The 26882-nt window shown below is 44.3% G+C and overlaps 1 protein-coding gene across 1 annotated transcript in view; it reads right to left on the bottom strand.

Annotated features, from left to right (window-relative positions):
- LOC135510864 (TATA-binding protein-associated factor 172-like) overlaps positions 1-26882 on the bottom strand; it is a 71692-nt gene that overhangs the window by 21350 nt on the left and 23460 nt on the right. The window contains exons 11-24 of the mRNA XM_064932157.1: positions 24761-24937; positions 24389-24529; positions 22568-22692; positions 21946-22066; positions 21032-21136; positions 15994-16143; positions 14690-14835; positions 6483-6657; positions 5995-6189; positions 4019-4195; positions 2139-2379; positions 1730-1914; positions 1494-1650; positions 1127-1236 (exon numbers count right to left, since the gene is read on the bottom strand). Of these exons, the coding sequence (XP_064788229.1) occupies positions 1127-1236; positions 1494-1650; positions 1730-1914; positions 2139-2379; positions 4019-4195; positions 5995-6189; positions 6483-6657; positions 14690-14835; positions 15994-16143; positions 21032-21136; positions 21946-22066; positions 22568-22692; positions 24389-24529; positions 24761-24937 (2205 nt within the window). The remainder of the gene's footprint in view (positions 1-1126; positions 1237-1493; positions 1651-1729; positions 1915-2138; positions 2380-4018; positions 4196-5994; positions 6190-6482; positions 6658-14689; positions 14836-15993; positions 16144-21031; positions 21137-21945; positions 22067-22567; positions 22693-24388; positions 24530-24760; positions 24938-26882) is intronic.

The following is a 26882-nucleotide window of genomic DNA, read 5'->3' on the forward strand; positions in this document are numbered from 1 at the left end:
CTATGGGGGTGCCACAGGGTTCAATTCTCGGGCTGACTCTTTTCTCTGTATACATCAATGATGTCGCTCTTGCTGCGGGTGATTCTCTGATCCACCTCTATGCAGACGACACCATTCTGTATACCTCTGGCCCTTCTTTGGACACTGTGTTAACAAACCTCCAGACGAGCTTAAATGCCATACAACACTCCTTCCGTGGCGTCCAACTGCTCTTAAATGCAAGTGAAACTAAATGCATGCTCTTCAACTGATCGCTGCCCGCACCCGCCCGCCCATCTAGCATCACTACCCTGGACGGTTCTGACTTAGAATGTGGATAACTACAAATACCTAGGTGTCTGGTTAGACTGTAAAGTCTCCTTCCAGACTTACATTAAGCATCTCAAATCCAAAATTAAATCTAGAATCGGCTTCCTATTTCGCAACAAAGCAACCTTTACTCATGCTGCCAAACATACCCTTGTAAAACTGACTATCCTACCGATCCTTGACTTCGGCGATGTCATTTACAAAATAGCCTCCAACACTCTACTTAGTAAACTGGATGTAGGCTATCACAGTGCCATCCATTTCGTCACCAAAGTCCCATATACTATCCACCACTGCGACCTGTATGCTCTCTTTGGCTGGCCCTCGCTCATATTCATCACAAACCCACTGACTCCATGTCAAACCCACTGGCTAGGTAAAGCCCAGCCTTATCTCAGCTCACTGGTCACCATAGCAGCACCCACCCATAGCATGCGCTCCAGCAGGTATATTTCACTGGTCATCCCCAAAGCCAACTCCTCCTTTGGCCGCCTCTCCTTCCAGTTCTCTGCTGCCAATGACTGGAACGAATTGCCTGGTGGAGGCCAGTTAAAGGTGGAATAACTATTTCATCAGTTATAGAATCAGGCCTAACAAAATGTTGAAAGCCAATGGGTCTGAATACTTTCCTGGACCTACACAGCAGATGGCGAGGGATGTGGGTGTGAAAACAACTGAGGTGTGAAAACATTGGAGAAATTTTTGAGCTTAGAGAAGTCAATCTTTTACTGGAGTTTGGTAGATAGGATGGTGGTGTTTCTGCTGGTGAGATTCAAATCAAAATCAAATCAAATTTAACTCCTGCATGTTGTTTTACCAGAGGTTTGAGCTCGGGGGCCATGGCTCCAGCCGTGACCTCCAGCACCTGCAGAGAGTTGACCAGCTCCTGGGCTGCAGCATCCCCCCTCTCCAACTGGAGCTTTGCATCTACAACACCATAGAGCAGAAATGCATCAATATCTCTTCATTGATGACAACACTCACAAGAGGTATAATTAGATGCCCATCTGGAAGTGGACAGAGGGTAGCAAATAGCAATGCATCTTGATCATGTTCATTAGGCACCATATGGGACTGAAACAGGTCAGGGCTACCTTTATTTGTCCAATAAGAAACGTTTGCTTTCAGTTGCGGTGATCCCAAATGAACATGACCCATATGATCTAATGAAGAGTGTAGCATACCGATGCCTTGGTTGTTCTCCACCACGGCCCTCAAAGGTCCCACCACAAACTCCCACAGGTAGGGCAGTGACCCCGTCAGCTCCTGGCCAAAGTGCCTGGCAACCGTCGTCAGAGAGAACTCGGCACCTCTTCTCTGAACGAGAAATGGCTTTTTATTCTGAAACGGTCAAAATAAACCATAGTCATCAGGAACACAGTCAATACACAGGTAAATGTTTGCTCTCTCTGTCACCCACCTCATCAGTATCTGTGGTGATGGTGCTGCCGGGTGGCAGTTCAGTGGTGGGGGTCTTGGAGGTTTTGGGGGTGGGGCCCCTCTTGCTGGTGATGACAAATGCTGCCCTCTGGTGGCGGTAGAGGGTGATAATGCCCTTAGTCTTATTGACCATGTGGTGCATGCATTCTTTCTCCGACATGCCAGCTAGGGGTGAAAGAGAGAAAGGGTCAACAGAGTGAGTGTCAGAAGGTTCTACGTAATATCTGTTTCTGGCAGCCACAACCTCGTTAGTGTTAATCTGGGTCATGTTCATCAGGCTGAAACACGGAGGGACCACAATATCTTCTCCAGTTTTAGTCTACATTTCACTATGGTGTGCCCTCATGAACATGACCCAGATTAAAAATGTTGTGCATCCCATCCCATACCTTTGGCAGTCTGAGTGGGGGGCACGGGGCAGGCTGAGGAGGGCGTGAGTAGGGGGTCCATGCAGATCGACGAACACAGGTTCTTGACGATCTTGGAATTGGGACACGGCTGCCTAGTAGCACACTGCTGCAGCAGCTTGGCGATGAAGGAGGCGGCGTAACCCTGAACCAGGGTGTTCTCCTCCCGCTTAGCTGCCTCCATGAGCGGACGCACCACTGGGTTCAGCTTGTCTGGTAACGCCTGCAGGTTGGGATGAGAGAAAATGAAAATGAGCGTTTGCTATTGGACAAGTCCAGATAGTCTGTTTCAGTCCGTTTGCTGCCTAATGAACACAACCCAGATTTAACGCTGTGCATTTCAGTTTCCATATGATACCATGTACTTCTCAAAATAAAAATATAACAAAAATATAAAATGCAACAATGGCAAAGATTTTACTGAGATACAGTTCATATGAGGATATCAGTTCAATTGAAATAAAGTCATTAGTCCCTAATCTATGGATTTCACATGACTGGGCATGACTGGGCAGCCATAGGTGAGCCTGGGATGGCATAGGCCCACCCACAGGGGGGACAAGGCAATCAGAATGAGTTTTCCCCCACAAAAGGGCTTTATTACAGACAGAAATACTCCTCAGCGCCCCCCCACAGACGATCCCGCAGGTGAAGAAGCCGGATGTGGAGGTCCTGGGCTGGCGTGGTTGCACGTGGTCTGCAGTTGAGGCCGGTTGGACGTACGGCCAAATTCTCTAAAATGACGTTGGAGGCAGCTTATGGTAGAGACATGAATGTGCAATTCTCTGGCAACGGCTAGTGGACATTGCTGCAGTCAGCATGCTGATTGCACACTCCCTCAAAACTTGAGACATTTGTGGCATTGTGTAGTGTGACAAAACAGGACATTTGAAAGTGGCCTGTGCAATGATCATGCGGTTTAATCAGCTTTCTGATATGCCACACCTGTCAGGTGGATGGATTATCTTGGCAATGAAGAAATGCTCACTAACAGGGATGTAAACAAATTTGTGCACAACATTTCTGGGATTTATTTATTTCAGCTCATGAAACATGGGGCCAACACCTTACACGTTGCATTTACTTTTTTTGTCCAGTGTAAATGAGGATTTAAAAAAATACTGAATAAAGTGCAGCAGCAAATAGAGATATTGACCTACGTTGCAATGCCAAATAGGGCTTCAATTAAGAACATTATGCATAACAATGTGTTGGCTTGAACGGTGAGCAGAGGGGAAAATACGTACAAAATGGTAAACCTACACTGAGTACCAAACATTAGGAACACTTTCCTAATATAGAGTTATGCATCCCCCTTTTGCCCTCAGAACAGCCTCAATTCATTGAGGCATGGACTCTAACAAGGTGTTGAAAGCGTTCCACAGGGGTGCTGGCCCATGTCGACTTCAGTGCCGGTCTCAGTTATGTCAAGTTGGCTGGATGTCCTTTGGGTGGTGGACCATTCTTGATGCACACGGGAAACTGTTAAGCGTGAAAAACCCAGCAGTGTTGCATTTCTCAACATAACCTTGCACCTACTACCATACCCCGTTTAAAAGGCACTAAAATATTTTGTCTTGACCATTCACTCTCTGAATGGCTTAAAAATCCTTTATCTGGCCTCCTCCTCTTCATCTACACCCATTGAAGTAGATGTAAGTGACATCAATAAGGGATCATAGCTTTCACCTGGTCAGTCTGTCATGGAAAGAACAGGTGTTCCTAATGTTTTGCACACTAGGTGTATATGTTATGTACAAATTACTCAAACAAAACCATCTGGATAGACATGGTATCGATATCAGGGAAGGCAAAGTGTCGATAAAGGAACCAAGTTTCCAGTGTTAGATGACATGACCTACCTGCAGGTTGACCACGGCGCAGGCGGTGAACATGTGGACGCGCAGGTGCAGCTGCTGCCACTCCACACTGGTCTCGCCCACCGTGGACTGGGCCTGCTGACGCTTGCTGTCCAGTGGATGAAACTGTTTGGACTTCGTATCCAGGCCCACGGTGGACTCTGCGAAGATGGTGGTCACCTATGTATGGAGGGAAGAGCAGAGGATGTAGAAGGTGATTCATAGCATTCCTGGGTTTGTCATCGTTCGATACAATGGCGTTCAGCCTCCATTAACCTCAATAGGGTCTATAGTTCCATTCCATCGGAGGGAAATGACCCTAAGTCTAATAGGGAATGACAGATTCCGGGCAAATCTCTTTACAAAACAATCCTTCCATTACCGCTGTTCAACAAAATAGATGAAAACCAGAGGTCGCAATAACACAGAATTCTGAGTTTTTCACGCGGATAAGATCAAATATAACGCTGCGTTCTGTTTAACGCAGGCATTTTGTAAATGCCCATCTAAAACACTGCTCATTGTAATGTCTGCACGCTTCTGTCGCAGTTCGCGCCAAATCCTAAATGTTACACAAATCGTGCTTTCAGTTGCACTTTTCCACTCAGATGAAAAATCGTGCTCGTCTTCAAACCAATTTTTAAAAAAAACGCATTCACAAAGGTACATTTGATCGGCAGACAGTGCTCTGACTGACGTTTACTTTTCTCCGGTGGTTTTCGCAAGTCAAAAATGCAAGGAAAATGTTGCCGATGGCCATGTATCTATCGTCTATGCAAAAGATACTGCGCTCTTTCATAGTAAATCAATTTACTTATGCGTGGCTGCTAACCAAATGGAGCAGCACTTCGGTTGTCCCCTGAGGATAACTAAGCGATTCCCTCCCAAATGTTTTGCATTCATTTATTTTGTGTAATGGAAAACTATAGCTGCGCACCCCTGATAACTCTACTGAAGCAACAACAACAAAAACACCTGTCTTTCGAATTTCAATGCAGGTGAACTGGTTTAAAAACATACGATGGTCTGCGTTTTGAAAATGAAGGTTTCTGAAACCTAATGCGACCCCTGGAGAACATTGATTCAATATTTAAACATAAATGTCATGACTTCAGACAGCTCACAATGTCTTCGGCTAAAAGCTGCATTTAATCTGTGTTGAAAATGTAGGTTATGAATCTATGAAGACTTAACCAAGGTGGCAAAAACATGGGAGTTTTTATAAGCAGCCACCTTCTCCTAAAACTAGAATTGTTTTTGCTCCCAGACAGTGGCATATTTTATTTTATTTAACTAGGGAAGTCAGTTACGGACATATTCTTAATTACAATGAAGGCCTACCCCGGCCAACACTGGGCCAATTGTGCGCCGCCCTACGGGACTCCCAATCACGGCGGGATGTGATTCAGCCTGGATTCGAACCAGGGACAGTAGAGTCGCCTCTTGCACCGAGATGCAGTGCCTTAGACCGCTGCGCCACTCGGGAGCATAGGACCAGAGATATTTGTACACTACCATCAGTCTCTCTAACACGGCGTCATCACACCCCTGTGTCTCCATGGCAGACGGGCACAGGGCCATGGCCTTCTTCCCAGACAAGCCAACACACCACAGAGACAGCACATAGCACAATAGTAACCTAACTTTGTTAATGAGTGCATAAGATGTTTGTTTTTTTATCAAACATGTTGAATATTATAAGTCATAACTTGATCCCCACTGAGCTTAGACTGAGCCATGGAGATGGAAGGTGACCAGTAGGTGGCCCAAAGGTTAGAGGCCGACCTGTAGCCGGAGGGTTGATGACTCGAATCCCGGAACGGGCAATGAAGAAATGCGGTCTGAACTGGCAAGAGCAGAAAAATTTCTGTTCTGACAAATAGACCATTGAAATCCACAATGTCATTGAAACACTGGATTTGGCTGCCATTTTATCTTTTAGGGATGTAACACTAATACAGTGGGAGTGTCGTCCTCACCAGTTCGTTGGCCTGGTCGATAGTGAACACGCTGCAGTTGAGGCGGTCGCGCACGTCGATCTGAGCGTCGGCCAGCAGGGCGATGAGCTGCTTACACTCGTTCTGCATGCGTGTGAAGGGAATGGCGATCTCATCGTAGTACAACTGCTCTGACAGGATGGCTAACAGGCGGGGCTGTACCATGGCTGACACCACCTGAGTCAAGAGAGGGCAAGGCAAGGCGGACAAGGTTTCATTTGACATTGGCTGGGATTCAATGAAACTACAGTTTGCTAGTATCGTGTTGGCTATCTACGGTACACCTTTGATGTCGGCTCAAGCTGAAATTAAAGGTAAAAATAGCTCTGCACAGGTAGTTTGTGTTTGTTTGAATCCCGGCCATAAAAGCAGTTCTAAAATAAATCCTGATAGAATTGTGGTGAACAACTCCTATTCAGACAGCACCAAACTAACAAATCTGACGAACGAAAAAGAGACTCGGGCCCCACCTTCTGCACGGCGGCCCACTCACAGAGGACCAGGGCCACAACGATGCGCTGCAGGGCAGACTTGGAGTTGAGGTGGAAGAGGAGCAGCTGACCCAGCGACTCAGCCGGCCGGATGTCCTGGGAGGATGAATTGAGCTGCGGGTCGCAAATACATCGACACAGGGCCCCCAACAGCCTGAAGTAGAGAAGTAAAATGATTTTTAGACATGCATCATTTATGCAAGTGTTGGAACTGGATTCGTCGCAATTCCACCACAGTGGGGGGTTTTGCCCCCATCGCCTTCTTTTGTCGGTCAAGAGAACACAAGTCTCAGTTTGCAAACTGGTTAGTTCAGTGAGGAAAACAATAAGCTGGGATGTGCACACAAATCTAAGTAAAGGAATAAGAATATATACAGTGCCTTGCGAAAGTATTCGGCCCCCTTGAACTTTGTGACCTTTTGCCACATTTCAGGCTTCAAACATAAAGATATAAAACTTTATTTTTTTTGTGAAGAATCAACAACAAGTGGGACACAATCATGAAGTGGAACGACATTTATTGTATATTTCAAACTTGTTTAACAAATCAAAAACTGAAATATTGGGTGTGCAAAATTATTCAGCCCCTTTACTTTCAGTGCAGCAAACTCTCTCCAGAAGTTCAGTGAGGATCTCTGAATGATCCAATGTTGACCTAAATGAAAACTCTGTCCATAGGACAACAATCAGTCGTATATTGTACAAATCTGGCCTTTATGGAAGAGTGGCAAGAAGAAAGCCATTTCTTAAAGATATCCATAAAAAGTGTCGTTTAAAGTTTGCCACAAGCCACCTGGGAGACACACCAAACATGTGGAAGAAGGTGCTCTGGTCAGATGAAACCAAAATTGAACTTTTTGGCAACAATGCAAAACGTTATGTTTGGCGTGAAAGCAACACAGCTCATCACCCTGAACACACCATCACCCTGAACACACCATCACCACTGTCAAACATGGTGGTGGCAGCATCATGGTTTGGGCCTGCTTTTCTTCAGCAGGGACAGGGAAGATGGTTAAAATTGATGGGAAGATGGATGGAGCCAAATACAGGACCATTCTAGAAGAAAACCTGATGGAGTCTGCAAAAGACCTGAGACTGGGACGGAGATTTGTCTTCCAACAAGACAATGAATGGTTCAAAAATAAACATATCCAGGTGTTAGAATGGCCAAGTCAAAGTTCAGACCTGAATCCAATCGAGTATCTGTGGAAAGAACTGAAAACTGCTGTTCACAAATGCTCTCCATTCAACCTCACTGAGCTCGAGCTGTTTTGCAAGAAGGAATGGGAAAAATTTCAGTCTCTAGATGTACAAAATTGATAGAGAAATACCCCAAGCGACTTACAGCTGTAATCGCAGCAAAAGGTGGCGCTACAAAGTATTAACTTAAGGGGGCTGAATAATTTTGCACGCCCAATTTTTCAGTTTTTGATTTGTTAAAAAAGTTTGAAATATCCAATAAATGTCGTTCCACTTCATGATTGTGTCCCACTTGTTGTTGATTCTTCACAAAAAATACAGTTTTATATCTTTATGTTTGAAGCCTGAAATGTGGCAAAAGGTCGCAAAGTTCAAGGGGGCCGAATACTTTCGCAAGGCACTGTAAATATATGGATGAGCAGTGAGAGAGCGGCTAAGATGCAATGATAGATAGTGTAGTATATACATGAGATGAGAATGTTTACATATATATATATATATAGCCCATTTAGCAGACGCTTTTGTCCAAAGCGACTTACAAGTCGGCTGGGGCCACTACTTTTACATATGGGTGGCCCCAGCGGGAATCGAACCCGCGACGCTTGGCGTTGCAAGCGCCTTGCTCTACCGACTGAGCCACACAGGACATATCTCGCATTACTTTAAGTGACTAGTGTTCCATATACTAAAGTGACCAATGATATCAAGTCTGTAGGTAGGCAGCTGCCTCTGTGCTAATGATGGCTGTTTAACAATCTGATGGCCTTGAGATAGAAGCTGTTTTTCAATCTCTGTCCCAGCTTTGATGCAACTGTACTGACATCATCTTCTGAATGGAAGTGGGGTGAACAAGCAGTGGCTCGGGTGGTTATTGTCCTTGATGATCTATTTGGCCTTCCTCTGACATCGGGGTGGTGTAGGTTGTCCTGGAGGGCAGGTAGTTATCCCCCAGTGATGCGTTGTGCAGACCGCACCACCCTCTGCAGAGCCTTGCAGTTGAGGGCGGTGCAGTTCCCGTACCAGGCGGTGATATAGCCCGACATGATGCTCTCGATTGTGCGCCTGTAGAAGTTAGTGAGGGTTTTTGGTGACAAGCCACATTTTTTGAGCCTCCTAAGGTAGAAGAGGGGATGCCTTCTTCACCACACTGTGTGTCGTTGACCATTTCAGTTTGTCGGTGATACGCACACGGAGGAACTTAAAACTTTCCACTTTCCCCACTGCAGTCCCATCGATGTAGATGGGGGGGTCAACCTCTGCTGTTTCCTGAAGTCCATGATCATCTCTTTTCTTTTGTTGACGTTGAGTGAGAGGTTAATGTCCTGACACCACACTCCGAGAGCCCTCCTCCCTGTAGGCCGTCTCATCATTGTTGGTAATCAAGCCTACCACTGATGTGTCGCCTGCAAACTTGATTATTGACGTGCATGGCCAGGCAGTCATGGGTGAACAGGGAGTACAGGAGGGGGCTGAGAAAGCACACTTGTGGGGCCCCAGTGTTGAGGATCAGCGTAGTGCAGATGTTTCCTACCTTCACCACCTGGGGTGCAGCCCGTCAGTAAGTCCAGGACCCAGTTGCACAGGGCAGGGTCAACACCCAGCGACTCAAGTTTAATGATGAGTTTGGAGGGTAGTATGGTGTTGAATGCTGAGCTGTAGTCAATGAACAGGATTCTTACAAAGGTATTCCTCTTGTCCAGATGGGACAGGGTAGTATGCAGTGTGATGGCGATTGCATTTTCTGTGGACCTATTGGGGCGGTAAGCACATTGAAATGGGTCTAGGATGGCAGGTAGGGTGGAGGTGATAGGATCCTTGACTAGTCTCTCAAAGCACTTTAGGATGACAGGAGTGCTACGGGGCGGTAGTCATTTAGTTCATTTACCTAGGCTTTCTTGGGAACAGGAACAATGATGGCCATCTTGAAGCATATGGGGACAGTAGACTGGGATAGAGATTGATTGAATATGTCCGTAAACACACCAGCCAGCTGGTCTGCGCATACTCTGAGGACGCGGCTAGGGATGCCGTCTCGGCCAGCAGCCTTGCGAAGGTTAACCCATTTAAAATGTTTTACTCACGTCGGCCACGGAGAAGGTGCCCAAAGTTTTTGGTAGCAGTTCGCGTCGGTGGCACTGCTGTCCTCAAAGCATGCAAAGAAGTTTATTAATTTGTCCGGAAGCAAGACGATGGTTTTCTTTTCGTAATCCGTGATTGTCTGTAGACCCCGTCACATACGTTTCGTTTTGAGCCGTTGAATTGCGACTCCACTTTGACTCTATACTGACACTTTGCTTGTTTGATTGCCTTACGGAGGGAATAACTACACTGTTTGTATTCGGTCATATTCCCAGTTGCCTTGCCATGATAAGATGCGGTGGTACATGCTTTGTGCGAATGCTGCCATCAATCCACGGTTTCTGGTTAGGGAAGGTTTTAATATTCATAGTGGGTACAACATCTCCTATACACTTCCTTATAAACTTGCTCACCGAGTCAGCGTTATTATCTGAGGCTACCTGGAACATATCCCAGTCCACGTGATCGATGCAATCGCCAAACGTGGAATCCGATAGGTCTATCCGACACTGGTCCGACCAAAGCAAGGGCACTTTCCGTTTTAGTTTCTGCCTATAGGAGGGGAGCAACAAGATGAAGTCATGGTCAGATTTGTCAAAACGAGGGCGGGGGAGGGCCTTGTATGCATTGAGGATGTTGGAGTATCAATGGTTGAGCGTGTTACTCGCTTGTGTACTGCAATCAATATGCTGATAGCTAATTTGAGAAAAAGGCTACCTAAATTCTTTGTTAAAATCCCCAGCTACAATATATGCAGCCTCAGGATATGGTTTCCAGTTTGCATAAAGTCCAGTGAAGTTCCTTGATGACCGTCTTGGTATCCACTTGCAGGGGGATATACACGGCTGTGACAATAACGGAGGAGAGTTCTCTTGGGAGATAATATGCTATTTGATTGAGGAATTCTAGGTCAAGTGAACAAAAGGACTTGTACGTTGTTACAGTTACACCATGAGTCATTAATCATCGCTCTTCTTACCGGAGAGATGGTTATTCCGGTTGGTGCGATGCACTGAAAATCCTGTTAGCTGTACTGACTCTGACAGCATGTCCCAAGCTAGCCATGTTTCTGTGAAACAGAGTATGTTACAATTCCGGATATCTCTTTGGAAAGCAACTCTTACCCTAATTTCATCAACTTTGTTAACTAGGGACTGGACAATAGCGAGTAATATACTCAGAAGCGGTGGGTGGTGTGCGCGCATCCGAAGCCTCACTAGAAGACTGCTCCGGCAACCTCTCCTCCGGCTGCGTTGTTTTGAGTCGGCCTCTGGAATCAGTTCGTATGCCCTGGGAGATGCAGACAAAGGATCTGCTTTGGGAAAGTCATATTCCTGGTCGTAGTGCTGGTTGTGCTGATAAATTGACGTCTCTCTGAGATCCAATAGTTCTTCCCAGCTATATGTAATAACACTTAAGGTTCTCTGGGCTAACTATGTAAGAAATACATAAGAAAGAAAAGACTGCACAGTTTTCTAAGGACTAGAACCGAAGCTGCCATCTCTTTGGCGCCATCTTTCATCAGGCCACCACTCCCCCAAAAATATGATTTTTTAATAGTTTTCATGATAGTAATGTTTGAGTCACTTATGGCATAAGACTACTGAAAAATGTGTAAAATTGCAGGAAATTAGCTTTAAAAACAACAAAAGTTTGTCTCTGTGTCCACTATCAGTCAACATACAGTGCATTCGGGAAGGACTCCGACCCTTTGACTTTTTCCACATTGTTACGTTACAGCCATATTCTAAAATTGATTAAGTATCAAAGCGAGTGACGTTTGAAACGCTATTAGCGCGCACCCCGCTAACTAGCTAGCCATTTCGGAATTTTGGATGAAAAGCATGCCCAAATTAAACGGCCTGCTACTTGGGCCCAGAAGATATGATATGCATGGATAGAAAACACTAAAGTTTCCAAACCTGTCAAAATAATGTTTGTGAGTATAACAGAACTGATTTGGCAGACGAAAACCTGAGAAAAATCCATTCAGTAAGTTGTTTTTTAGGACTCAAATTTGAGACTTAGGACTCAAATTGCAGTTCCTATGCCTTCTACTAGATGTCAACAGTCTTTAGAAATTGTTTCAGGCTTGTATTCTGATAAATGAGGGAGTAAGACCAGTCTGAATGAGTGCACCCTACTGTGTCACAGAGCTTTTTCATGCGCAACCCGGAGTGCCTTTCTTGTTTACCTTTTTTATTGATGTCGTTATTGTCCGGTTGAAATATTTCTTTGTATTACATTACATTACATTACAATATTACATTACATTGACAATACATTGTTTGACATGTTTCTATGAACTTTACGGATACAATTTGGATTTTTTTGTCTGCCTGTATTGACTGCGTTTGAGCCTGTGGAAGAAAACGTGTGAACAAAACTGAGGTTTTTGGCTATAAAGAGACTTTATCGAACAAAAGGAACATTTATTGAGTAAATTAATGTCTTCTGAGTGCCACCATATGAAGATCATCAAAGGTAAGGGATTAATTTTATCTCTATTTCTGACTTGTTTAACTCTTCTACATGGCTGTTTACTGTTTGTAATGATTTGTCTGCTAGCGTCCCACATACCATAGAGAGGTTAACTGACTTGCCTAGTTAAATAAAGGTGTAAAAAAATTATTATAACAATAATTGTTGTCCAAAAATACAGATTTCCGATTGTTATGAAAACTTGAAATTGGCCCTAATTAATCGGCCATTCCGATTAATCGGCCGACCTCTAATGGGAAGCATTGCTGCACAGCTATTTCCAGGTCTCTCCAGAGAAGATCGATCGGGTTCAAGTCCGGGCCACTCAAGGACATTCAGAGACTTGTCCCAAAGTCACTCCAGCGTTGTCTTGGCTGTGTGCTTAGGGTCGTTGTCCTGTAGGAAAGTGAACCGTCACCTCAGTTTGAGGTCCTGAGCACACTGGAGCAGGTTTATCATCAAGGATCTCTGTACTTTGCTCCGTTCATCTTTCCCCTCGATCCTGACTAGTCTCTCTGTCCCTGCCGCTGAAAAACATCCCCACAGCATGATGCTACCACCACCCTGCTTCACCGTAGTGATGGTGCCAGGTTTCTTGGTCTCATAAGACCAGAGAATCTTGTTTCTTAACCTCTTGACATTTCTTTTTGGCAAACAAGATTTTTGTCAGGCCAAAATTGATAGCTTTGTGTTTCCAAACTCTTGGTCTCATAAGACCAGAGAATCCTGTTTTTGAGGCTTAACATATGGCAAACCTGCCCTTTCTGTCATTTCCCCAAGGTGTCGGGTGACTGTCATGGAAGATGCCTAAGAGACCACATTTACTGTCCGCCCGGTGTCCTGCGCCGAGGAAACCTCAGCTTTCAGAGAAGAAAGCATCTATATCAATGAAGAGATATGTGAAAAAACATTAAAGTACAAAATGGAGCGATTTCTCCTACACAAAGATTCTGATGTAACTGAGAGTCTCCTCATTGAAAACATCCGAAGCTGGTAAATGATTTTATTTATTTGCTGTTGCGCAAATGCTAGAGCATACTCTTACACAAATTAGTGAATTGCTATGGTTCAAAAGCATATTTTGAAAATCTGAGATGACAGTGTTTCTGAAGGTGAGGCTTTATTCACGATCCCATCAGGATTAACAAGCAAACTCTGGCTGTCATCTCTAACATTAAAGCCTGATTGGTGGAGTGCTGCAGAGATGGTTGTCTTTCTGGAAGGTTCTCCCTCAGAGAAGCACGAACGATATATCAATGAAGAGATATGTGAAAAACACCTTGAGGATTGATTCCAAACAACGCTCCACAGAGGAACTCTGGAGCTCTGTCAAAGTGACCATCGGGTTCTTGGTCACCTCCCTGACCAAGGCCCCTCTCCCCAGATTGCTCAGTTTGGCTGGGCGGCCAGCACTAGGAATAGTCTTGGTGGTTCCAAACTTCTTTCAAGAGTGATGAAGGCCGCCTCCCCAGTGGAGCAGTGGTCTAAGCTGAGTGTAAATACAGACCCGGGTTAAAACCCAGGCTGTGTCACAACTGGCCGTGACTGGCTGTCCCATAGGGCAGCACACAATTGGCCCAGCATCGTCCGGGTTAGGGGAGGCTTGACTCATCGCGCTCTAGTGACTCCTTGTGGCAGTCCGGGCGCCTGCAGGCTGACATAGGTCACCAGTTGTACAGTGTTTCTTCTGACACATTGGTGCACCTGGCAGGTGTTAAGAAGCGCGGTTTGGCATGACTTGACCTTTGTCTCTCTCTCTCTCTCTCTCTCGACACAATCCTGTCTCGGATCTCTACGGACAATGCCTTCGACCTCATGGCTTGGTTTTTCCTCTGACATGCACTGTCAACTGTGGGACCTTATATAGACTGGTGTGTGCCTTTCCAAATCATGTCCAATCAATTGAATTTACCACAGGTGAACTCCAATCAAGTTGTAGAAACATCTCAAGGATGATCAATGGAAACAGGATGCACCTGAGCTCAATATTGAGTCTCATAGCAAAGGGCCAGAATACTTAAGTAAATAAGGTACATTCTTTATAAATGTGCGAAAATGTATAAAAACCTGTTTTCACTTTAGTCATTAAGGGGTATTGTGTGTAGATTGATGAGGGAAAAAAACTTGTATCCATTTTAGAATAAGGATGTGTAACGTGGAAAAAGTCAAGGGGTCTGAAAACTTTCCGAATGCACTGAATACCAGGATGGCCAGGCACTAAGAGGCCTGGAGACAAAACGATGTGAACAGGCCAACCCGGAGTAGCAGCTGGCTGCAGATACCATACAGTGCTGCATTCAGTTCTCAATCTTAGTCTCTCAGGATCCAACCGCTGCCTACTGCCCCAAATCTACCATTTAGTGATTTTTCTTAAATCACTCTAGGGATAAAAATTTGATTGAGGAATAGAAACAGAGACTAACTTAGCGGCCATGAGTCGAGCCCGTGTCACCACATAGTCCCGCGTCACTGGGTCCTCGGTCACGGTTTCTGCCCCGGCGATGTACTCCTGAACAGTCTCCTTCACTTGAACCAAGGCTCCCTGGCGAGGCTTCCCACCAGCCTTCTCCTGTCAAATGATATTAGAGAACATCTGCATCAGAACCCTGGGTGGAGTTCAGAAGGCCTGAAATGTTTATTTTTTGCTCAAAACGGACTACCATCTGAGGTTGTCCAATAAGAACAGTCACTTTTGTTTTCCGTTGCAAAAAGTGTCTACAATGTGCCCTTATGAATAGTGCCCTAGACTATTGCATCATACGAGGCAATATACAATCAGTGGCCAGTTTATTATCTAGTACCGGGTCGTTACTCCCCGCTTGCCTCCAGAACCAACTGAATTATTTGGGTCATGGAAACATTGCTCAATTGGTATTAAGGGTCCTAACATGTGCCAGGAAACATTCCCCACACCATTACACCACCAGCCTGTAACGTTGACACCAGGCAGGATGTGGCCATGGACTCATGCTGCTTAAGCCAAATCCTGTGTCATCAGAGTGACAACAGGAACCAGGATTCATCTGACCAGGCAATGTTTTCCACTCCTCAATTGTTCAGTGTTGGTGATCGCGTGCCCATTGGAGCCGCTTATTGGTTTTAGACAATAGGAGTGGAATCTGGTGTGGGTGCCTGTTGCAATATCGCATCCGTGACAAGGACACACGAGATATGCGTTTCGATATGCCGTTCTGTACAACACTGTTGTACTGCACCGTTATTTGTCTGTTTGTGGCCCGCCTGTTAGCTTGCACGATTTTTGCCATTCTCCTTTGACATCTCATCAACGAGCTGTTTTCGCCCACATGACTGCAGCTGACTGGATGTTTAGTTTGTCACCTCATTATCTGTAAAGCCTAGACAATGTCTTGCCAGAAAAGCCCCGGAGCCCGGCCGTTTGAGATACTGGAACCGGCGCGCCTGGAACCAACGATCATACCACCGCTCAAAGTCACTTAGGTCACTAGTTTTTCCCATTCTAAAGTTCAATCGAACAGTAATTCAATGCCTTGATGCCTGTGCTTGCCTTATATAGCAAGCCACGGCCACGAGACTCTCTGTCTGTAGGAGCGAACCACTTTTGTTAATGGGGTGGCGTACCTAATAAACTGACCACTGAGTGTATATCCTAAGGGCGCACTCTAATTTTGGAAAAAAAGAGCACAATTGAGAATACAATCTGTAGCGGATGTAACGATCAGACCTAACGGAGTAACCATCCTCTCACCTTGCAGCGAGACTTGACTTCTAGCAGCATGTTAATGTCTATGGGGATGTGAGAGGCTTGCATCATCAGACAGAGCCAGGCGCCCATCCAGGGGCAGCTGGCTGCTACTACGTACTGCTGAGGGGCCTGGCGCAGCAGCTCGGTCCACACCTACAAGAAGACAAAACTCGTTAAAAACAGCAGCCAGGATTTACGGTTGTAAAATTCCTGGAACTTAATTTAAATTCCCTGGTTTTCCCCAAATCCCAGAATCAGTAGGGAATAAGCAGGAAAATTTGAATCAATCAACCAGGATATCTGGAAAACCAGGGAATTTATTGAAAAATTACAGGAGTGTAGCCTCCCTAGTCAGGATATATGACGTTAGCCATGTTTCCATTAACTTGTCCAGTGATTTTTTTTGTTGACATTTAGAACGTTTGTAAAGAAAACAGATGCAACAATTGCCTGCTAGGGCGCATTTCCATTTAACAATCATGTCGATAAAAACAGCTGGACGTAATGATGTCACAAAAACCTAGGGTCATATAAAAAAAAATGTTGAAGTTTTCCCATTCCGCATTTAGGCTAATTCAGCATGAATAAATTGACGACAGCATGTATGCCTTCCCACCTCCCATCTGCTTCATGACTATCCTGGGAAAGCCAGCATGGATAGAATGCAATCATTTATTCATATTTGCCTTATTCCGATAATGCTCATGTGCCAAAATATCACCACGGTCTGTGCCATGGTGAAACTTGCACTCCTGTAGATCTGAAATCATTTATTTTACCAGGTAAGTTGACTGAGAACACATTCTCATTTACAGCAGCAACCCGAGGAATAGTAACAGAGGAGAGGAAGAGGGATGAATGAGCCAATTGGAACCTGGGGATGATTAGGTGGCTGTGATGGTGTGAGGGCCAGATTGGGAATATAGCCAGGACACTGGGTGAGAACCCTACGCTTACGATAAGTGCCATGGTATCTTTAGTGACCACAGAGAGTCAGGACACCTGTTTAACGGCATCCAAAAGAAGGTACCTTACACAGGGCAATGTCCCCAATCACTACCCTGGGACATTGGAAGACATACAGTGGGGAAAACAAGTATTTGATACACTGCAGATTTTGCAGGTTTTCCTACTTACATAGCATGTAGAGGTCTGTAATTTTTATCATATGTACACTTCAACTGTGAGAGACGGAATCTAAAACAGAAATCCAGAAAATCACATTGTATTATTTTTAAGTAATTAATTTGTATTTTATTGCATGACATAAGAATTTGATACATCAGAAAAGCAGAACTTAACATTTGGTACAGAAACCTTTGTTTGCAATTACAGAGATCATACGTTTCCTGTAGTTCTTGACCAGGTTTGCACACACTGCAGCAGGGATTTTGGCCCACTCCTCCATACGGGCTGTCGCTGGGTAATACGGACTTTCAGCTCCCTCCAAAGATGTTCTATTGGGTTCAGGTCTGGAGAATGTCTATGCCACTCCAGGACCTTGAGATGCTTCTTACGGAGCCACTCCTTAATTGCCCTGGCTGTGTGTTTTGGGTCGTTGTAATGCTGGAAGACCCAGCCACGACCCATCTTCAATGCTCTTACTGAGGGAAGGAGGTTGTTGGCCAAGATCTCGCGATACATGGCCCCATCCATCCTCCCCTCAATACGGTGCAGTCGTCCTGTCCCCTTTGCAGAAAAGCATCCCCAAAGAATGATGTCTCCACCTCCATGCTTCACATTTGGGATGGTGTTCTTGGGGTTGTACTCATCCTTCTTCCTCCAAACACAGCGAGTGGAGTTTAGACCAAAAAGCTAAATTTTTGTCTCAGACCACATGACCTTCTCCCATTTCTCCTCTGGTTCATCCAGATGGTCATTAGCAAACTTCAGACGGGCCTGGACATGCGCTGGCTTGAGCAAGGGGACCTTGCGTGCGCTGCAGGATTTTAATCCATGACGGAATAGTGTGTTACTAATGGTTTTCTTTGAGACTGTGGTCCCAGCTCTCTTCAGGTCATTGACCAGGTCCTGCCGTGTAGTTCTGGGCTGATCCCTCACCTTCCTCATGATCATTGATGCCCCACGAGGTGAGATCTTGCATGGAGCCCCACACTGAGGGTGATTGACCGTCATCTTGAACTTCTTCCATTTTCTAATAATTGCGCCAACAGTTGTTGCCTTCTCACCAAGCTGCTTTCCTATTATTCTGTAGCCCATCCCAGCCTTGTGCAGGTCTACAATTGTATCCCTGATGTACTGACACAGCTCTCTGGTCTTGGCCATTGTGGACAGGTTGGAGTCTGTTTGATTGAGTGTGTGGACAGGTGTCTTTTATACAGGTAACGAGTTCAAACAGGTGCAGTTAATACAGGTAATGAGTGGAGAACAGGAGGGCTTCTTAAAGAAAAACTAACAGGTCTGTGAGAGCTGGAATTCTTACTGGTTGGTAGGTGATCAAATACTTATGTCATGCAATAAAATGCAAATGAATTACTTAAAAATCATACAATGTGATTTTCTGGATTTTTTTTTTTTTTTGATTCCGTCTCTCACAGTTGAAGTGTACCTATGATAAAAAATTACAGACGTCTACATGCTTTGTAAGTAGGAAAACCTGCAAAATTGGCAGTGTATCAAATATTTGTTCTCCCCACTGTATATTTAGTTATTAGTACCTGTCAAAAAAGTTGGATACACCTACTCATTCAAGGCTTTTCTGGGCAGGTAGCCTAGTGGTTAGAGCGTTGGGCCAGTAACCGGAAGGTTGCTGTATCGTAACCCCGAGCTTACAAGATAGGAATCTGTCGTTCAGCCACAGAGCAAGGCAGTTAACCCACTGTTCCTGAAGACGTGGATGTCGAGTAAGGCAGAACCCCGCACCTCTGATTCAGAGGGGTTAGCTTAAATTCCCTGTTTATTTTTACTATTTTTTACAATGTAGAACAATAGTGAACACATCAAAACTATGAAATAACACATGGAATCATGTAGTGTTACATTTTTGTTTAAAAAATTTTAAGTATTAAATAAATCAAAATATATTTTATATTTGACAATCTGCAAAGCAGCCACCCTTTGACAGCTTTGCACACTCATGGCATTCTCTCAACCAGCTTCATGAGGTAGTCACCTGGAATGCAGTTCAATTAACAGATGTGCCTCGTTAAGTTAATTGGTGGAATTTATTTCCTTCTTAACACGCTTGACCCAATCAGTTGTGTAGTGACATGATAGGAGTTTTATACAAAATATAGCCCTATTTGGTAAGAGACCGAGTCCATATTATGGCAAGAACAGCTCAATTAAGCAAAGAGAAATGACAGGACCACCACAGGAAAGGACGACCCAGTTACCTCTGCTGCAGAGGATGAGTTCATTATTTTCTCTTTAACTAACTAGGCAAGTCAGTTAAGAACAAATTCTTATTCTCAATGACGGCCTACCCCGGCCAAACCCTAACAGCGCTGGGCCAATTGTGTGCTGCCCTATGGGACTCCCAATCATGCCCGTATGTGATCCAGCCTGGATTTGAACCAGGGTCTGTAGGGACGCCTCTAGCACTGAGAGGCAGTGCTTTAGACTGCTGTGCCACTCGGGAGCCCAGCCTCAGAAATTGCAGCCCAAATAAATGCATCAGAGTTCAAGTAAAATACACATCTCAACATCAACTGTTCAGAGGAGACAGCGTGAATCAGGCGTTCATGGTCGAATTGCTGCAAAGAAACCACTACTATAGGACACAAATAAGAAGAGACTTACTTTGGCTAAGAAAACAAGCAATGGACATTTGACAGGTGGAAATCTGTCCTTTGGTCTGATGAGTTCAAATAGGAGATTTTCGGTTCCAACCGAAAATTTGAACGAATGGTCTTCGCATGTGTCGTTCCCACCGTGAAGCATGGAGGAGGTGTGATGGTGCTTTGCTGGTGACACTGTCAGTGACTTATTTAGAATTCAAGGCACACTTAACCAGCATTGCTACCACAGCATTATGCAGCGATACACCATCCCATCTGGTTTGATTTGATTTGCGCTTAGTGGGACTGTAATTTATTTTTCGACAATGACCCAACACACCTCTAGCCTACGTAAGGGCTATTTGACAAAGAAGGAGAGTGATGGAGTTCTGCATTAGATGACGAGAACCATCAGAAATCACCTAACCTCAAACCAAATTGAGATGGTTTGTGATGAGTTGGACCACGGAGTAAAGGAAAAGCAGCCAACAAGTGCTCAGCATGTGGGAACTCCTGCAAGACTGTTGGAAAAGCATTGCAGGTGAAGCTGGTTTAGAGAATGCCAAGAGTGTGCAAAGCTGTCATCAAGGCAAAGGGTGGCTACTTTGAATAATATATTTTTACTACATGATTCCATACATGTTATTTCATAGTTTATGTCTTCACTATTATTCTACAATGTAGAAAATAGTAAAAATTAAGAAAAATCCTTGAATGAGTAGGTATCCTATATATATATATGTATTTTAATTTATTTATTGACCTGAAGATAGACTGCCTCCTACTGGCACTCCTAACCCCACTTCCAGCAGCATCTGGTCTCCCATCCAGAACCAACCCTGCTTAGCTTCAGAGGCAAGTCAGCAGTGGGATGCAGGATGGCATGCTGCTGGCAAATTGAATGGAGAAACTTTCCAGCTATCCTATTCAGGAATTCTTGAAAGTCAGGATAATCTTTGTCGTCTCGCAAAGAAAACATTTTCTAGTTGATTTTTTAAAATTTGCAAGCAGAAGGCACTTAGAATTAAATGCATTAAATGGCCTCACATGCCCCCGTAGCATCAAAATCATTTGGCAATCATTTATTTGAAAAACACTGTTGCCATCATTTGGCGCAAATAAAAAGTTAGACAAAAGACAACTCCACCCGTTGAATGGATAAAAATGTTGTCGATCTTTAGAAAATGTCTCCTATATCTGCCATTATTTATGACACGTCACAATAATTTGTTTGCGAAATTGCTTTTGTCGAATAAACCTGGGTCAATGGAAACCTGCCTCGTGTGGTGTGTGTCTCAAACCTTTTGGATGAGGTCCAGGATCTCCTGATTGCTCTCCAGGATGCAGGACTGGAAGATGTGTCGGAGCATGTCTTGCAGGACCTGGTTGAGCCATAATGCACAGCTCTGGAACAACACAAAGCAGATTTCAGTTATTACAACGAATAGTTGTATTCATACATTAGCGTTCCAAAAATTGGCCCAACCTCAAAATGGATGACTAGACAGGGCGCTCGCGTGCGCCTTAGCATGCATGTTGATTTTGTCCACACACAACAGACGCGATACGGACACGCAGGTTGATATCTCAAAACTAACTCTGAACCAACTATAGCTAATTTGTCCTGGGATATAAACATTGGGTTGTTGTTATTTTACCTGAAATGCACAAGGTCCTCTACTCCGACAATTAATCCACAGATAAAAGGGTAACCCGAATTGGTTTCTAGTAGACTCCTCTTCCAGGCTTCTTGTTCTTCTTTGGACTTTATATGGCAGTTTGCAACCAACTTTAAGGTGCATTACCACTACCAACTGCACTGTGGACCTCAGGTCATCTTTCAATCATCCACGTGGGTATATGCTCCTAAAAACCAATGAGGAGATTGGAAAGGCGGGACCAAGTTCTATTTTAGCGTCTGGCTAAAAGCGTTGTTGACGTGTGCAAGCAGTGTGGCTGCAATGACTGAATAACATGTATACATTTATTTTGTAACGCGAGTGGTGTGGTCAGCATGTAAGGCCCTACGTGTGTGGAGACAGGAAATGATTTGATTGGTACAGGCAATATGGTGAAACTTCCACCTAGCCTATCAGGGGGAAAGGCAGAGCTATTACCTTATTACTTACACCTGTCAAATCCTCTCAGATTTGACACTAGTGCATAGGGGTCAATTTAGGATTGGGCCATTGACATATTTCTCTTACAAACCCACCTGGTCAGCTTTGGATAGTAGGGTGAAAAGGGTCTCTAGTGCGGCCCGTCTAACTGATGATATGGTGTGTCTAAGGAATGGCCAGACCCGAGGAACGAGGACCGTTAGGGACTGCTGCATGCTGGAGGGACAAAAAGAGAGCGTTGTTGGGCCTATCATCCCTTGAAAAAGTTGTCCTTAGTAAATCCTAAGCACACTAGACATTTCATTGACAAAGGGAACCACAACAACAAACACGTACTGGTTTGAATGTTTCTCAGCCATAAACACCATTTGGGGCGGCAGTGTAGCCTAGTGGTTAGAGCGTTGGACTAGTGACCGGAAGGTTGCGAGTTCAAAACCCCGAACTGACAAGGTACAAATCTGTCGTTCTGCCCTTGAACAGGCAGTTAACCCACTGTTCCCAGGCCGTCATTGAAAATAAGAATTTGTTCTTAACTGACTTGCCTGGTTAAATAAAGGTAAAATTGACTTTACAAGACCTGCTTTTTACCACAATTGTTAGCGCACAGTTTTGACTGCAGACCATCGGAATGTTCCTTAAAGTACAAGATGTTCATGATTTCCATGATGTAGTGGGAGAAGAGGTTATACCTGTGCAGACAGGAGAGGTGTCACTCACCTGCACTGTCGGACTTGAGGGTAGGCGAGCAGAGAGGACAGTAGGGTCATGATGCTGTTGGTGGAGGCTGTCAGGTCATCCAGCTCCAGGAGAGCGTCCCACAGGGAGTTCACTATGAATGGGACCTGAACAATACCGTGAAAAAAGGGGAAAAAAACAGCGGTCATGATCTACACAAAACAGAAACAACTGCTATGGTTAGCACCGTACTGAAAAAAACAGAGCAAATAAACATCAAACTGGGTTGTGTTCATCAGCAGACTCAATGGAAAACATTTTTGCAATGGGAAATTTCAATCCGTTCTCTTCCATTTGGTGCCAACTGAACACAACCCTATTGTGCCATAGACATGCCAAGAATTTTGAGCACCACTTCTGCGCGGGGGCGGCACCCACCCCGCAGACCCCACGACGGCGCGGGCGACACCCACACTCCTCAAATCAAATAGTCAAATTGTGTTTTTTTTTTGCCTTATGTTGGCAGAAGACTGCCTCAGTAGGAATGGTAGGCTGTTCTTCACCTGTGTAATGACCATGCTGTTTAATATGCTTCTGGGAAATCCATCCACCTGACAGGTGTGGCATATCTTGGCAAAGGAGAAATGCTCACTAACAGGGATGTTAACAAATTTGAGAGAAATAAGCTATTTGTGCATATTGAACATTTCTGGGATCTTATTTCAGCTCATGAAACATGGGACCAACACTTCATGTTGCGTTTATATTTTTAAAAAGTACAATCAGGGCTCTCCCTAGGATATTCTGACAAGGTGGGGTTTATGTAAGAGTCAATTTCCCCCTCAAGAAGTTGGAGCATTTAGCATTATTTTTACCTGTATTTGCCATTTCTTGAAACTTAGTCTTAAATGATAAACAATGTAGCCAACATGGAAGTCTTGTGTTTAATCCTTCAATTTTTATTTATTTTACCAGGCAAGTCAGTTAAGAACAAATTCTTATTTTCAATGACGGCCTAGGAACAGTGGGTTAACTGCCTGTTCAGGGGCAGAACGACAGATTTGTACCTTGTCAGCTCGGGGGTTTGAACTTGCAACCTTCCGGTTACTAGTCCAACGCTCTAGGCTACCCTGCCCCCCAAATGTCACATTATTCTAGGTAAAATTTAAGGGGTAAAGATTATTCTCATTATTATGTGTCTATGTGGCTAGTCTAGTGAAAATGGCTTCTTACATTTTGTTTGGGAGATAATTCAGAACAAATCAATTGCTGGACGCAAAGCAGCTAGTAGTCTAGCTCACCGTAGGCTATTAGGAATATGAAACTAAAGTAGGCCTATAGGAGCTTGTTTCAGATCTCCCTCTCTGACCTAATCCATCAAGGTAAGTCTGAGCCACTAGGCTACCATTCATTCAACATGCCTCGTTGACATCGGTGAACTGACTATTATCATCATTAGCAGCCTACTGTCGACACACGGCTATTTAAAGAGGACCGACCAAGAACTGATTAAGTAACATAGGTCTACTAATCTTTAAGAGTCTAACGTAACGGTTTCTGTTTCCATCCACGCAGCAACACACACTGAACTACAATAAGTGCTTTCTGGGATCAGAACAGACCGCTAGAGAGTCAGTAAATCACAATGTGCCAACTAGAAGACTGTTTTAGGGTCGAGTTTTTCTCGTACCGGCGAACTTTCATCTCAAATTGCGTGCATGCCAGGTCTGAAGAAGTTTACAATGACAACAAAGGCAAAGCCATGGGACAGGCATAACAGAGGAGTGAGGCTGAAGAGAGGCTAAAGAGCAGTTAAGGTGACCACATGTAAAGAGTGACTGTGGAGAGGAGCTCCTGTCTGACCTTGTTGGGGAGTAGCTGCACTAACCCGTCCACCACAGGGATGAGGGCCGCGGCCGCCACCGCTCTGACATCATCATCCAGGTCCTGCAGCCCCTGTGTGATGGCAGGGAGCACCCGTGGAAGCAGAGCGGATATCAGGTCCTGAGAGGAAAGCGAGGGAGCGAGGGAAAAAAGGTTGTAGAAAGACAATGAGTGCAGTTCAGGGATCATGAACTAGATGCAGCCTGTTTTTGCTCAGAAAACAAATAAATTCAGGTAAATAATAAATTCATGCATGCATAAAACACTTGTTTTACTGCCTTAAAATGGATAACACGCATCATGGATGTTGGGTGGCAGAGGCAAGCAGACAAAACAGGAGGTTAGTGGTACCTGTCTGACTGCCAGGCCATACTTGATGCCCAGAAGACCCCCGTGCCGGACCTCCCACTGGTCCTCCGTCAGCAGCTTCAGCAGAATGTCTACTGTCATGGCAACACCGCTGTCAGTCATGTGGCGCAAGGCCACGCCCAGTGTCTGGGCACAGGTCTCTCGAACCGGAGCCACCACCTGACCAGAGAAACAGCATGTTGGACAAACAGCAAAGCCTGACTCGTAAATGATAGTGAGTAGGGTTGCAAAATTCTGTAAACTCTTGCTTTTTTTGTTCTTGGAATATTGTAACCTTACCCCAGAGGAGTAGACACCAACCTTTTGAGTCAAAGATCATTATACATAAATACAGTTGAAGTCAGAAGTTCACATACACCTTAGCCAAATACATTTAAAATCAGTTTTTCACAATTCCTGACATTTAATCCTTGTAAAAATTCCCTCTCTTAGGTCAGGAAGGATCACCCCTTTATTTTAAGAATGTGAAATGTCAGAATAATAGTAGAGAGAATTATTTATTTCAGCTTTATTTCTTTCATCACATTCCCAGTGGGTCACAAGTTTACATACACTCAATTTGTATTTGGTAGCACTGCCTTTAAATTGTTAAACTTGCGTTAAAGGTTTAAGGTAGCCTTCCACAAGCTTCCCACAATAAGTTGGGTGAATTTTGGCCCATTCCTCCTGACAGAGCTGGTGTAACTGAGTCAGGTTTGTAGGCCTCCTTGCTCGCACACATTTTTTCAGTTGTGCCCACAAATGGTCTGTAGGATTTAGGACAGGGCTTTGCGATGGCCACTCCAATACCTTGACTTTGTTGTCCTTAAGCCATTTTGCCACAAATTTGGAAGTATGCTTAAGGTCATTGTCCATTTGGAAGACCCATTTGCAACCAAGCTATCACTTCCTGACTGATGTCTTGAAATGTTGCTTCAATATATCCACATAATTTTCCCACCACATGATGCCATCTATTTTGTGAAGTGCACCAGTCCCTCCTGCAGCAAAGCACCCACACAACATGATGCTGCTATCCCCGTGCTTCATGGGATGGTGTTCTTTGGCTTGCAATCCTCCCCCTTTCTCCTCCAAACATAATGGTCATTATGCACAGAGTTCTATTTTTGTTTCATCAGACCAGAGGACATTTCTCCAAAAAGTACAATATTTGTCCCCATGTGCAGTTGCAAACAGTAGTCTGGATTTTCTTATGGCGGTTTTGGAGCAGTGGCTTATTCCGTGCTGAGTGGCCTTCATGTTGATATAGGACTCATTTTGCTGTGGATATCGATACTTTTGTACCCGTTTCCTCCAGCATCTTCACAAGGTCCTTTGCTGTTGTTCTGGGATTAATGTGCACTTTTTGCAGCAAAGTACGTTCATCTCTAGAAGGAACGCATCTCCTTCCTGAGCGGTATGACGGCTGCGTGGTCCCATGGTATTTATACTTGTGTACTATTGTTTGTTCAGATGAAAGTGTTACCTTCAGGCATTTGGAAATTGCTCCCAAGGATGAACCAGACTTGTGGAGGTCTACAATTTTTTTCTGTGGTCTTAGCTGATTTATTTAGATTTTTCCCATGATGTCAAGCAAAGAGATACTGAGTTTGAAAGTAGGCCTTGAAATGCATCTACAGGTACACCTCCAATTGACTCAATTTATGTCAATTATCAGAAGCTTCTAAAGCATGACAATTTTCTGGAATTCTTCAAGCTGTCCAAAGGTAGTCAATGTCGTGTATGTAAACTTCTGACCCACTGGATTTGTGATACAGTGATTTATATGTGAAATAATCTGTCTTTAAACAATTGTTGGAAAAATGACTTGTGTCATGCACAAAGTAGATGTCTTAACTGACTTGCCAAAACTATAGTTTGTTAACAAGAAATTTGTGGAGTGGTTGAAAAACAAGTTTTAATGACTCCAACCCAAGTGTATGTAAACTTCCTACTTCAACTGTACATACGTACATAGCCTTGCAAAAGTATTCACCCCCCTTGGCGGTTCTCCAATTATGTTGCATCACTTGTAATTTACATGGATTTTTAATTGGATTTCATGTAATGGACATGCACAAAATAGTCCAAAATGGTGAAGTGGAATGATTTTTTTTTTAAGCTT

Source organism: Oncorhynchus masou, chromosome 23 (genome assembly GCF_036934945.1).
Source record: "Oncorhynchus masou masou isolate Uvic2021 chromosome 23, UVic_Omas_1.1, whole genome shotgun sequence".
Lineage (NCBI taxonomy): Eukaryota > Metazoa > Chordata > Actinopteri > Salmoniformes > Salmonidae > Oncorhynchus > Oncorhynchus masou.